At 45.4% G+C, this 13707-nt stretch overlaps 1 protein-coding gene and 1 pseudogene across 7 annotated transcripts in view; both read right to left on the bottom strand.

The window, feature by feature from the left end:
* Positions 1-13707, bottom strand: part of LOC140211985 (AP-3 complex subunit beta-2) — a 168041-nt gene that overhangs the window by 85833 nt on the left and 68501 nt on the right. For all 7 annotated transcript variants that reach the window (XM_072282298.1, XM_072282299.1, XM_072282300.1 and 4 more), the window contains exons 4-6: positions 9824-9919; positions 4797-4957; positions 655-721 (exon numbers count right to left, since the gene is read on the bottom strand). In XM_072282298.1, the coding sequence (XP_072138399.1) occupies positions 655-721; positions 4797-4957; positions 9824-9919 (324 nt within the window). The remainder of the gene's footprint in view (positions 1-654; positions 722-4796; positions 4958-9823; positions 9920-13707) is intronic.
* Positions 8211-8303, bottom strand: LOC140212263 (U6 spliceosomal RNA; annotated as a pseudogene).

Genomic DNA, 13707 nt, shown 5'->3' with positions numbered 1-13707 from the left:
CGGAGACAGAGACAGAAAGATCTAGAAAGGGGAGGGAGGTGTCAGAAATGGACCAGGTAAACTTGAGGGCAGGGTGCAAGTTGGAGGCAAAGTTAATAAAGTCAACGAGCTCAGCATGCGTGCGGGAAGCAGCGCCAATGCAGTCGTCGATGTAGTGGAGGAAAAGTGGGGGACGGATACCAGAATAGGTTCGGAACATAGATTGTTCCACAAAGCCAACAAAAAGGCAGGCATAGCTCGAACCCATGCGGGTGCCCATAGCTACACCTTTAGTTTGGACCCCTCCCACTTTCAAATCTCTTACTAGTTCTTCCTTCAGTTAGTCCTGACGAAGGGTCTCGGCCTGAAACGTCGACTGTACCTCTTCCTAGAGATGCTGCCTGGCCTGCTGCGTTCACCAGCAACTTTGATGTGTGTTGCAAGAGCAGGAAGGGGTGGCTCCAGATGCGGATGTGGTAGGCGTTTTCAGATGGTGACTTCAGAAATAGGAACTGTGAATATATTAAAGAAAGGTAGACTCTAGATGTGACAGTAATGGATGATACAGATATGGAAGTTCATGCTACATGAAAGGTGGCTCTAGACGTGGGGAAATGGTGTAGGACAGACAACTCTAGATGTGGACGAGAGAGTGATCCAGCTCCTTCTCCTCACCGTGGTTTTGTCGGCCAGCAGCTTCTCAATCACCTCGATCAACTGTTCCTTCTGATCCTGGTCCAGACTGAAACAAGAGACGCAACAACAAATTAGGGTCAATACACACAATTGCTAGAGGAACTCAGCAGGTCAGGCAGCATCTATGGAGAGACATTTTGGGCCGAGACCCTTCATCAGGGTTAATTCCATGGGGAACTTCCTCCTTCCAAGCAGTGAAAGGAATAAAGTCTTTGTTATGTGTTTGACTGGGAATGCTCTGGGAAACCCCTTAAGGAAAATGAAAGATGTGGTCTATTTCCTACTGCAGAATCCCACATGAAATCTCGCCCGTCACTGTCACTTCACCAGAACTCTGCCCATGCAATTCACTGATTCCCACTGCTGAAAAGGTCCAACAGAGAGGCACAACTACAGAACACACAACCTGGGCCAGAAACATCAAATCTTCCAGATGATGGGAGCGGCCTACAAGATCTCACACTGACACACAACTCATCTCTGTAGGGGCAGGACATCCTGAGAATATAACTAGATTACACACCCACATGACTATGCTTGCCTTGGACTTCTCCAAATATACAGACGTGAGCAGTCCTCCCAGAGTAATGAAGGTCCATGCTGAATAATAAAACATGGTAGGACCCTGCACAGAGGTGACAAGCAGTTCCTGGGATGGTAGGACCAATCACAGTGGTAATGAGCAGTTCCTGGGATGGTAGAGCCCAGCACGGTGGCAATAAGCAGTTCCTGTGTAGTTTGAGTTTGAATCACTATGCATAACAGAAACAGATCTTGCCATTGAGAGAGGGAATAGGGAAATGCAGTTAGAAATGGTGCCAAGAACTAAAATGGTGACGAGAGGTCAATGAGCCATTCCTCATCAGAGGTGGAAAGAGTCAGCAACTTAAATTCCTCAGTGTTATCATTTTGGAGGACCTGTCCCAGGCCTAGCACACAAGTGTCATGACAAAGAAAGCATGGCAGCACCTCTACTTCCTTAGAAGTTTGTGAAGATCTGGCATGACATCTAAAACTTTGACGAACTTCTACAGATGTGTGGAGAGTATATTGACTGGTTGCATCATGGCCTGGTATGGAGACACCCAATGCCCTTGAAGGTAAAATCCCACAAAAAGTAGTGGATATGGCCCAGTCCCTCACAGGCCCTCCCCACCAATGAGCACGCTTACACGAAGCATTGTCACGGGAGAGGGAGAGCAACATTCACCAACAGGAAACCCCTCCACCCAGTTCATGTTCTCTTCTCACTGCTGCCATCCGGAAGGTGGTACAGGAGCTGCAGGATTCACACCACCAGGTTCAGGAACAGTTATTACCACTCAACCATCAAGCCCTTGAACCAGTGGGGATAACCTCACTGAAATGCTCTCACAACCTGTGGACTCACTTTCAAGGACTCCTCACCTCATGTTCTTGATATTTATTGCATATTTATTATTATTTTGTCTTTTTGTATTTGCAGTTTGTTGTCTTCAGCACACTGGTTAAGCTTCCAAGTTGGTGCAGTCTTTCATTGATTCTTTTATGGATTTATTGAGTATGCCCACAAGAATATGAATCTCAGGGGTGTATATGGCGACGATATATACACACACACACTTTGATAATAAATTTACTTTGAACTTTTAAACTTTGAACCTTATTCTACCTCAATGCACTGTGTAATAACCTGATCTGGATGAACAGAATGCAAGACAAACTTCTCATTGTATTAAGGTACATGTGAGAATAATAAACCAATTCCAATACCAATAGCCAAGGGATGACTGTGAAAAGCAAACTCTGCCTGCAGTATAGTGAATCGCTGGAATTCTTTGCCCCACAGGCGAGTGGAGGCTAAATCATTACAAATACTTAAGATGGAAATGTATAAAAACAGTGGATTCTGGTTAATTGGGCCAATGGTTAATCGGGGCAGCTGCTTATTTGGGACAACTCTTAAAGAAGAAAAACTAATCGAGAAAATAATTGTTTTGCTCATTTGGGACACAATGCCACTTAATTGGAAAAGGAGACTGTTGCCAAACAGTTTCTAATTAGAGTCAGTTGTGTGGCCATTAGACACTACACCATGCTTACAGCAAACAGCTTTAAATACCATCACTTGTGTGCATTTGTGTTCAAAAAGCAGAGATTTTTGTCACTGATAGCTGGTGAGAAATAAGCAGTGAGACAATTCAGAACTGTTTAGCTCGCTGCAGTTTCAAGCATTCAGGCTTGGAGATGCCAGAAACAACTGAGAGTAAAAATGAAATGATTTCATTACTTCAACAAGTTAAGAACTACAAAAAGTTTGAAGGTATCGACAATCATCTTGAACGTTCCCTTTGGTCCTCACTGGACAGGCAGCTTTCACCTGTGGCTCCAAGTAGCTGTGTGCACGTGACAGCACCAACACTCCGGTACACCGCTTTGACAGGCAGGCTAACACCAGGTGGGAGAGGCCGGCAGGTTTCAAACCCCGGTCAGGTAGGGACATGCCCACCCTAGCGTACGAATTCAGCTCCGGCAGACTGGGTGAATGAGATCTGCTTTGAGATGCAACGGCCAGGAAGGCAGTGCTGCAACGCTCCATGGAGACCAAAGAGCATGACAAGGCACAGAAGAAATCATGGTCATCCACCACAACCAAGGAAGATCCCAGTTGTGATGACCATTCGTGCCACTGGACGTAGACTTCCGCGGTCAAGGAGAGTGTAACTGCCTCAGTGCAATGGATTTTCTACTTTTAAAACTTTCCCACACAGGTTTCCTGTCATCATCGGATCCGATGGATAATCACAAGTAGTATTAGTAGCATTTGTTCTGTATTTCATTTAAATACATAATTTGTTATTCAGTTAAATGGTGGTTTGTCTTTTTATACCTTTTTTTCCATGAAACCAGCTAATTGTGCCAAAACATACTGGCTCTGACAGGTGCCAATTTACCAGAATCCACTGTATTTGAAAAACTGAGGAACTGGAGAATTGGCCCAGAGCAGAAGGTGAAGCCCACAAAGATCAGCCATGGTCATAACTGAATGCTGGGGCAGGCATGAGGGCTGAGGGGCTGAGTGGCCCACTCCTCCTCCTCCTCGTTTGCTGGGTTCTTTGACAGCTGGTTAGCCATGCCCATAGGTTGTCAAGGAAACGGAATACTCTACTGGTGGATGTCTCTGAAATTCACGAACAGGTACTACTGAAAATGTGAACACTCTATTAAAATCCTGTACAAACTCAGAGGTATATGATTGAAAATGAGGATATCTCTGCTAGCTAGCTCTTCCTCATCACCTTGCTGTTTATGGGAGCTTGCTGTGTGGTAATTGCCTGCTGCAACACTAAACAACATCAGAAGCACTCAGTTGCTGGGAAGACATCATCGGGACAGTCTGAGGTTGCGAAAGGAATTGTACAAATGCAAGACCATATCAGAGGGTCTATTGTGGACCCACCACATTGAGGTAATCATGAAGAAGGCATGTCAGTGGCTCTACGTCATTGGGAATTTAAGGAGAATTGGTGTGTCACTGAAGGCTAGCAAATTTCTACAGATTACAGTGAAGAGCATTCTGACTGGCTGTATCCCCACCTGGTATGAATAGTGCAAAGGGCCGTACATTCAGCCAGCTCCATCACTGGCACAACCCTCCCAGCACCATCGGGGTATCCTCAAAAGGCAGTGCTTGAAGCAAGTCCCAAACTTCACTGAGGACCTTCACCATGCAGGATATGCCCTCTTCTCATTACTAATGATTCAGAAACAGCTTCTTCTCCTCCACCATCAGATCTCCGAAAGATCACTGAACCCATCAGCACGACCTCACTATTCTTCTTTTGCACTATTTATTTATTTTTACTGTAACGGAGTAATATTTTTATGTCATGCTCTGTACTGCTGCCACAAAACAACAAATTTCATGACATCCAGTATGTCAGTGATAACCAGCCAGAATCTGATTCCTGTTCAGGTACCTCTTTGAACATTGAGGCTGAGGTTCTGCACTGCAAAATCCATATCAGGATCCGTGAGCCAAATCTCGTGAAGCTGATGGATCATCGAGGAGTTAAGCCTGCTACGGGTAATGACTGAAATTTAATTAAGGAGGAAGATGTGGAGCGGTTGTTGAGTTTTACCTGTATAGCTTGGGAATGGCGTGAGCAGCTGTCTTCCTGACGTAGGGAGACATGTCTGAAGCAGCTTCCTTGATGGCCAGCATCATAATAGGAACAATGATGGTGACACGGATGCTGGAGAGGACACGAAGAGCACTGGCTCGTATCAGCTGGTTCGGGTCCTGGAGAGGGGAGAACAGAATACAAGAATTATACAAGTCGTCCAGGTACAACCTATGGAAGACTACTTTAAGAGTGAAAAGCAATTCCCATTGAAGCTAGAGATGGAATTGCATGCATTGCTGGTAGGGTTTGCAGGCTATTATTTCCTAACAAAGTGAAACCTAATATTATGAAGGGCTGTGATGATTCACTCCCAGATGAGCTCAACACCTTTTATGCATGCTTTGAAAGGCAGAATAAAACCTTTGGGATTCCCTGCAGCATCTGGTGACCCTGTGATCTCGGTCTTGGATGCCAAAATCAGAACATCTTTCAAGAGGGTGCACCCTCGCAAGGCGTCAGGCCCTGATGGTGTACCTGGCAGGGCTCTGAAAACCTGTGCCAACCAACTGGTGGGAGTGTTCGAGGACATCTTCAATCCCTCACTGCTTCAGCTGGAGGTTCTCACCTGCTTCAAAGGGTGACAATCATACCAGTGCGCAGGGGCAGGGTGAGCTGCCTCAATGACTATCAAGTGGCACTCACACCTACTGTGAGGAAGTGCTTTGAGAGGTTGGTCTGGGCAGAATCAACTCCTGCCTAAGCAAGGACCTGCACCTGCAGCAATTTGCCTATCACCACAATAAACCTACAGCAAATGTAATCTCACTGGCTCTCCACTTGTCCTTGGATCACCAGGCAACAGCAATACCTAAGTCAAGCTGTTGTTGATTGATTACAGCTCAGTGTGCAACACAATCATACCCCCAATTCTAATCAACAAGCTCCAAAACCTAGGCCTCTTACCTCCCTCTGCAACCGGATCCTTGACTTCCTCAGTGGGAGACCACGGTCAGTGCTGTTCGGAAATAACATCTCCTCCTTGCTGACAATCAACATTGGCGCACCTCAAGGATGTGTGCTTAACCCACTGTTCTACTTTCTCTACACTCACACCTGTGTGGCTAGGCACATCTCAAACCCCATCTATAAATTTTCCAATGACACAACTATTGCTGGCAGAATTTCACATGGTGATGAGGAGACGTACAGGGGCAGGATAAATCAGCTGGTTGAGTGGTGTTGTAACAGCAACCTTGCACGCAACCAAGGAACTGATTGTGGACCAGGGAAGGGGGAAATCAAGGGAACACACCCCAGGCTTCATCGAGAGATCAGAAGTGGAGAGGATGAGCACTTTCAAGTTCAATATCTCTGGGGATCAATTTTGGGCATAACCTATTGTTCTAATTACAAAGAAGGCATAACAGCTGCTACATTTCTTTCGGAGTTTGAAGAGAAATTGTATGTCACCAAAGACTTGCAAATTTCTACAGATGTACAATAGAGAGCATTCTAATTTGTTGCATCATCATCTGGTATGGAGGGGTCACTGCACAGGATCGGAAAAAGTGGGAGTAAGTTGTAAATTCAGTCAACTCCATCATGGGCGCTAGCCTCCCCAGCGTCGATGATGCCTTCAAAAGGCAATGCCTCAAAAAGGTGGCATCAATTATCAAGAACCCCCATCACCTAGGACATGCCCTCTTCTCATTGCTACCATCAGGGTGGTGGTACAGGAGTCTGAAGACACACACTCAACATTTACAGCTTCTTCCCCTCCACCATCAGATTTCTGAATGGACAATGAACCCATGTACACTTCATTTTTCTCTCATTTTAATGTTATTTAATGTTTAAAATTATTTACTTCCTTTGTAATTTATAGTTTTTCATTATGTATTACAATGTACTGCTATCGAAAAACACACAAATTTCAAATTTCAACATTTGACAGTGATATTAAACCTGATTCTGATTCTGAGAAACCCCAAGGGAACTCGGCTGGGAGATAAACCCAAACCCCATTCATGGACTCATTCTAAAGGCAACTGTCCCGACTGATGGACCTTCCAGTGCTCTGGGTAAACCTTTGTCGCACTGTCTGCCAATCCCTGTCACATCACCTAGGAGTCCATCCTTTTCCATCCAAGGCAATTTTAAAGCTCTTGAATTTCCTTTATAATCTTCTCTCGCTCTACATACCACCCTTCCACATACAGTAATATTTCACTGTAACCTTCACCCGAGTACAGTTCTACAAAGAGTGTGTTCTGCTCTGTTAGAGACACAATACAAATCCAAATTACTGTTTTTGAAAGGACATGTACTGTGCAAAAGTCTTTGGCACACATATATAGCTAGGATGCCCAAGAATTCTGCACAGTACTGTAGTAATTTTATATTTTGTACTGTACTGCTGCCGCGCAAAGAACAAATTTCATGACATTTGCAAGTGATGATAAACCTGATACTGATATGAGTCTCTGTTGTGGACTAAAAGTGGGAAGAGGGCAGAAAGAGGGGAATCGTGGTTGGGAAAAGGGAAAGGGAGTGGGAAGCACCAGAGGGACATTCTGTAATGATCAATAAACCAATTGCTTGGAATCAAGTGACCTTGCCTGGTGTCTCAGTGATGGGCGTGTCTTCACCTGCACCACAACCTCCCTGCCCCTGGCACTCCTCCTCTGCCACCTGTTCCATACCCCTCCCTTGGCATTCCACCCTCACCATTCCCAACATTCTTTAGTCCCGACAGATTTACAAACTCCACATTGACAAATACAGTACTTATACACCCTGGCTATGTATATGTATCCAAGACTTTTGCACAGAACTGTGAGATCCTCAGGGGGTTTGACAAGGAAGATGCTGATATTTTCACTAGTGGGTGAACCTCCATCAAGAGGACTCACTTTCAGCATAAAATCTGATGGCCCCATTACAGGAAGTGTGTGGAACTTTGGAGAGGGTGCTGAGGGGGTTCACCAGGATGCTGTCTGGATTAGAGGCCATGATAAGGTTGGACAAGCTTGGGTTCCCTTCTCTGGAGCGGTGGAGACTAAGGGTAGACCTGAGAGAGGCTTACGAAATAATGGGAGGCAAAATTAAAGCAGACAGTCAGTATCTTTTTCCCACAGGATCAATATTTTTAACACCAGCGGACGTGCACTTAAGGTGAAAGGGGCTCAATTCAAAGACAATGTGTGAGCAAGTTTTTTTCTTATTTACGCAGAGTGGACTCTTTACAACTCATGTTCTCAGCATTATTTTTATTTGTACAATTTATCTTCTTTTGCACATTGTTTGTCAGTCGTTGGCTGGTCATGTTTAGATCTTAGTTGAATTCCAATGTATTTCTTTGTATCCTTGTAAATGCCTGTGAGAAAATGAATCTCATTGTAGTGTCTGGTAACATACGTTACTTTAGTCATAAATTTACTTTGAACTTTGATTATTTAAAATGCTATGCTAATCTTCTCCGTATCGTTCCAATTTTAGTATATGTGCTGCTGAAGCAAGCACAAAAAATTAAAAATTAAAAAAGCACAAAATATTCAAAATGGAGACTCATAGAAATTCCTTCTTGCAAAAGGTAGTTAACCTCCGGCAGTCTCGGCTCCAGAGCTTTACGGAGGCTGGATCATGACTTAAAAGTGGAGGTGGACACATTTGAGAGATCCTTGGGATGAGGGCCACAGGGAACAGGCAGAGAGGAGGAGTTGACCCTAGCTAATCTCCCCAGGTGTCATACTGCAGGTTTGAGGGGTCAGGCGGCTGACTGCTGCTCCTACTTTCTTGGGTTTCCTGTTGACCTTGATCAGCACAACATCCACTGAGAGTCTGCAGCAAGTGGCAAACATAATCAGCTGTGAAACAGATGGGATATTGTTGTTCATCTTGAGAATGTCTGCCAGCTGCCTCAGCCAGATAAGGCAGCCCATAATCAAAAAGCTCCAAATCTGAGATTAATCGCCGTCTGGAAATAATGGACATCAACAACATAGGAGAGGCCCTTTAGCCCATCATCTGCTGTCTGTAAAACAGCTCTAGACATAACCTATCGGCAGGGGCTTGGTCTGTAGACTTCTACCCGAGGCAAGGGATGGGCTGGTTCAGCTTGATGCTCTGCTCTGTGCTGAACTAAAGGGACTGTGGACGGACTTTCTTTGCAGACTTCAGTACAGAACACTGTTTGCTTGCGTTTATTGTTTGCACAATTTATTTTTTTTTCCTCTGCACATTGAGTGTTTGACGGTATCCCAAAGATGTGAGGGTCAGTAAACCAGCCATTGTACATTGCCCCTAGTGTGTAGGTGAATGGTACAGTCTTGTTGGGGTGGCGGGGGTGGTAGTTGGGATAGGTGGGGAGAGTAACATTGGGCTACTTTAGGTGGGAGGCTGATGACCAGCATGAAGACAATGGGCTGAAGGGTCTGTCTCTGTGCTGTGTCATTGTGACCCATCCATCTTGCCCTACCCTTTAAAACAGGGGCTCCCAAACCTGGGGTCCGCAGCATAAAAAAGGATGGGAACCCCTGTTTTAAAACTTTAGTTCAATCACAGGCAAGTGATGAACCACTGGAAGAACTCAAAAGGACAAGCAGCAACTGTGGAGGGAAATGGACAGGTCATGTTTCAAGTCGAGACCTTTCAACCGGATATCAAGTCTGCTTTACACAACCCGTCAGTTTAACGCCCAGTAATTCTGCACCAACACACACTTCGCTCAGTGAATTGAGCGCAGTATCCTGTACAATCTCACTCCAGCTTTGTGGAGATTTATTCCCCACTGATCTCAGAGGCTGGTCTGCCTCTGCCACAATCTAAAACAGTCAATTTTAACCAAGAGAGCTCTTCCAATCCCCCAACAGGAACATAGACTGGAATGCCTTTAACAGATTGACAATGCAGTGACTATGCCCAGATTAATATACCCTAGAGGAACTCAATTGCGTCTTGCTGTCACTCTTCATTATAAATCACGCTAGAAACTACTTAACAACAGAGCCCCTTGTGAATTAACAAATCGGAAAGATACTGACCTTTAACCCCCGCTGGAAGGTGCTGATGGAGAGCAGGGCCAAGTCTTGTTGTTCTTCTGCATATCGAACCAGGTAAACGTAAACCAACTTCTTCACCTGCGGGGATCACAGTGAGCGGTCAGGGGCAGAGCAAAAGGGCTCCTGTTCACAGGCACCTCATCTCCCACCCACCACCCATCCCTTTGCCCCAGCCTTTGGTTCTCACCAAGAATCCACAGTTTAAAAAAAAAAGGCAGAACGTTAACCATTTCCTTTTCCATTGATGCTGCCTGACCTACTGAGGGCCTTTAGCATTTCTTAAGAGTCATAGAGCAATACAGCACAGAAACAGGCCCTTTGGCCCGTCGAGTCCATGCCGGACACCCAGGTGATTAGGCCGGGGTCTCTCAGTGAACCTCAACCGAAGCTCAGCAACTTGGGAGTTTTGGGCAGCAGAAGTGTACAAGAATAGTCCACCCAAATTGTACCAGGACCGGGCTACGATGTCCCAAGTTTTTGCCAGGCGCCCATCCAGCTTGCCCCCGTTTCCTGTGTTCAGCTCATATCTCCTCTGCATGACATCATCGTCATGTGCCATGTCGTATGACGAGGGTGATCATGGCCTCATGACCATGACTGTTCTTGGCAAATTTTTCTACCAAAGTGGTTTGCCATTGCCTTCTTCCTGGCAGTGTCTTTACAAGATGGGCGACCCCAGCCATTATCAATAATCTTCAGAGATTGTCTGCCTAGTATCAGTTGTTGCATAACCAGGACTTGTGATGTGTACCAGCTGAGACTTCAAGTTCAAAGTAAAATTTATTATCAGAGTACATACATGTCACCACATACAACCTTGAGATTCTTTTTCCTGCAGGCATACTTAACAAATCTATAAAATAGTAACTGTAAACAGATCAATGAAAGAGCAAGTAGAGCATAGAAGACAACAAACTGTGCAAATGCAAATATAAATAAATAACAATAAATAACGAGAGCATCAAATAACAAGATAGGGTCCTTAATGTGAGATCATTGGTGTTGGGAACATCTCAATAGATAAATGTAGATATCCTCTTTTCATCAAAAGTCTGATGGTTGAGGGGTAGCAACCACTCTTGAACCTGGTGGTGTGAGTTCCGAGGTTGTTGTACCTTTTACCTGATGGCAGCAGCGAGAAGAGAGCATGACCTGGGTGTGTGGATCTCTGATGATAGATGCTGCTTTCTTACAACAGTGTTTCATCTAGTGTGGTGCGTGGCCAAGTGGTTAAGGCGTCGATCTAATGATCTGAAGGTCGCTAGGTCAAGCCTCAGCTGAGGCAGTGTGTGTATCCTTGAGCAAGGCACTTAACCACACATTGCTCTGTAATGACACCGGTGCCAAGCTGTATGGATCCTAGTGCCCTTCCCTTGGACAACATTGGTGGCATGAAGAGGGGAGACTTGCAGCATGGGTAACTGCACCTTGCCCAGGCCTCAGTCATCATCGAAAGTTGATGGACAGCCGAAGAAGAGAAGTTTGATCTAGGTATGCTCAGTGGTTGGGAGGGCTTTACCTGTGATGTACTGGGTCGAATCCACTACCTTTTGTAGGATTTTCTGTTCAAAGACACTGGTATTCTCATACCAGGCCGTAATGCAGCCAGTCAATTCACTTTCCAATACGTATCTACAGAAGTTTGTCAAATAGTGACACCTAGGAATTTAAAGTTACTGACCCTCACCATCTCTGATCTTCTGATGAGAACTGGCTCATGGACCTCTGGTTTCCCATCTCCTTAAGTCTACAATTAGTTCCTTGGTCTTGTTAACATTGAGTGAGAGGTTGTTGTTAAGGCACCACTCAGCCAAATTTTCAATCTCCCTCCTGAATGCTGATTTATCATCACCTTTGGTACAGTGGTGTCATCAGCAAACTTGTATATGCTGTTGGAACTGTACTTAGCCACACAGTCATAAGTGTAAAACGAATAGAGCAGTGGACTAAGCACACATCCCCGTGATGCTCCTGTACTGATGGAGATTGGGGAGGAGATGTTTTTGCCAATCCGAACTGACTGGAGTCTACAAGTGAGGAAATCCAGGAATCATTTGCACAAGGGGGTCTTAAAGTCCAGGTCTTAGAGTTTATTAATTAGTTTTGAGGGGATGATTGTATTAAATGTTGAGCTGTAATCGATAAAGAACATCCTGAGGTATGCACCTTTGCTGTTCAGACGCTCCAGGGTTGTGTGAGGAGCCAATGAGATGGGATCTGCTGTGGACCGGTTGCTCTGGTAGGCAAGTTGGAGCGAATCCAAATCAACACTCAGACAGGAGCTGATTTGCTTCAACACCAGCCTCTCAAAACACTTTATCAATGTGGATGTCAGTGCCACTGGGCCACAGTCATCAAGGTAGGCTACCATGCTCTTCTTGGGCACTGGTATGACTGAAGCCTGGTTGAAACATGTGGGTACCACACACTGCCGAAGTGGGAGGTTGAAGATATCTGTGAACACACCAGCCGTGGTCAGCACAGGTCTTCAGTACTCGGCCAGGTATTCCATCTGGACCGGATGCTTTCCTTGGATTCACCCTCATGAAGGCGAACCGCACATCATCTTTAGATACTGAGATGAAAGGATCATCAGGAGTTTGGGGGGGGGGGGAAAGAGGGTGGTTCGCAAAGGTTCCCCCATGTTCTGATGGTCAAGGCGCATACAGAAGGCACTTCACTCATCTGGAAGCGAAGCTTTGCTGTCTCCCATGTCCCTTGATTTAACTTTGTAGGAGGTTATGGTATTCAAACTCTGCCAGAGCTGCTCATGTGACCATCCACCTGCTCCCACAGCTTCACGTGACCTTGATCGGGGCCTAAGCAGGTGCTATACCTGTCCAAGATTGCCCTGCAGGCTAGCGGAGGGAAGGAGCACCATACACCTCCTTTGATAAAGACTTATCTCTACCCTGCCACCCATGCATGTGTCTGTCTGAATTCTTCTTAAATGATACTATTATACCTCCCTCAAGCACTTCCTCTGGCAGCTCATTTCATGTTCTAAATTATCATTTTAATATATTACATTTGCTATTGAAATTTTAGATTTCTGGCACCCCCGATTTTGAAGGGATTTGTGATTTTTTAGGATGTAGAACTCACTGCAATGTTCCTGACTTCCTGCCTGCTCCTGGATGTTGCGGAGATGGCCCTGTGAGGCATAGGAGATTCTGCAGTTGCAAGAAATCTTGAGCAACACACACCAAATGCTGGAGAAATTCAGCAAGTCAGGCAACACCTATGGAAGGAGATGGACATTCGAAGTTTCGGGCCAAGACCCTTCATCAGGACTCAGACCAGTGCAGGTCTTCTTTAGTCAGGGCACCAAGTACTGAAGTTGGGATAGTTTGCAGCAGTTGAACAAGACATTGGAGTGTTCATTTTTGGTTGCCCTGCTACAGGAACGAAGACATTAATCTGGAAAGTGCAGAGAGGAGATTTACGAGAATGTTGCTGGGACTGAAGAGGCTGGGTTATAGAGACAGGCTGAGCAGATTCGGACTTCATTCACTGGAACGTGGGAGACTGAGGCCTGACGTTATGGAGTTGTATTCAATCATGAGGGCACAGGTGTAGTGAATGTCTACAATCTTTTTCCGAGGGTTGGGGAATCAAAAAATAGAGGGCCTTAGGTTTAATGTGAGAGGAGAAAGATTTAACAGGAAGCTGAAGGGCAACTTTTTCATCCAGAGGGTGGTCAGTATATGGGCTGAGCTAGGCGGATACATTAAAATGTTTAAAAGACACGTGGATGGGTACATGGAAAAGAAACCTTTGGGTGAAACTTGAGCAATGTGACCAGCTTAATTGGGTGTCCTGACCAGCATGGACCAGTTGGGCTACAGAGCCTGCTTCCGAACTGT

This window comes from Mobula birostris, chromosome 18 (assembly GCF_030028105.1).
Source record: "Mobula birostris isolate sMobBir1 chromosome 18, sMobBir1.hap1, whole genome shotgun sequence".
Classification (NCBI taxonomy): Eukaryota; Metazoa; Chordata; class Chondrichthyes; order Myliobatiformes; family Myliobatidae; genus Mobula; species Mobula birostris.
Note: the sequence above shows the minus strand (reverse complement) of the source record. Positions and strands in the feature narration are given on the sequence as shown.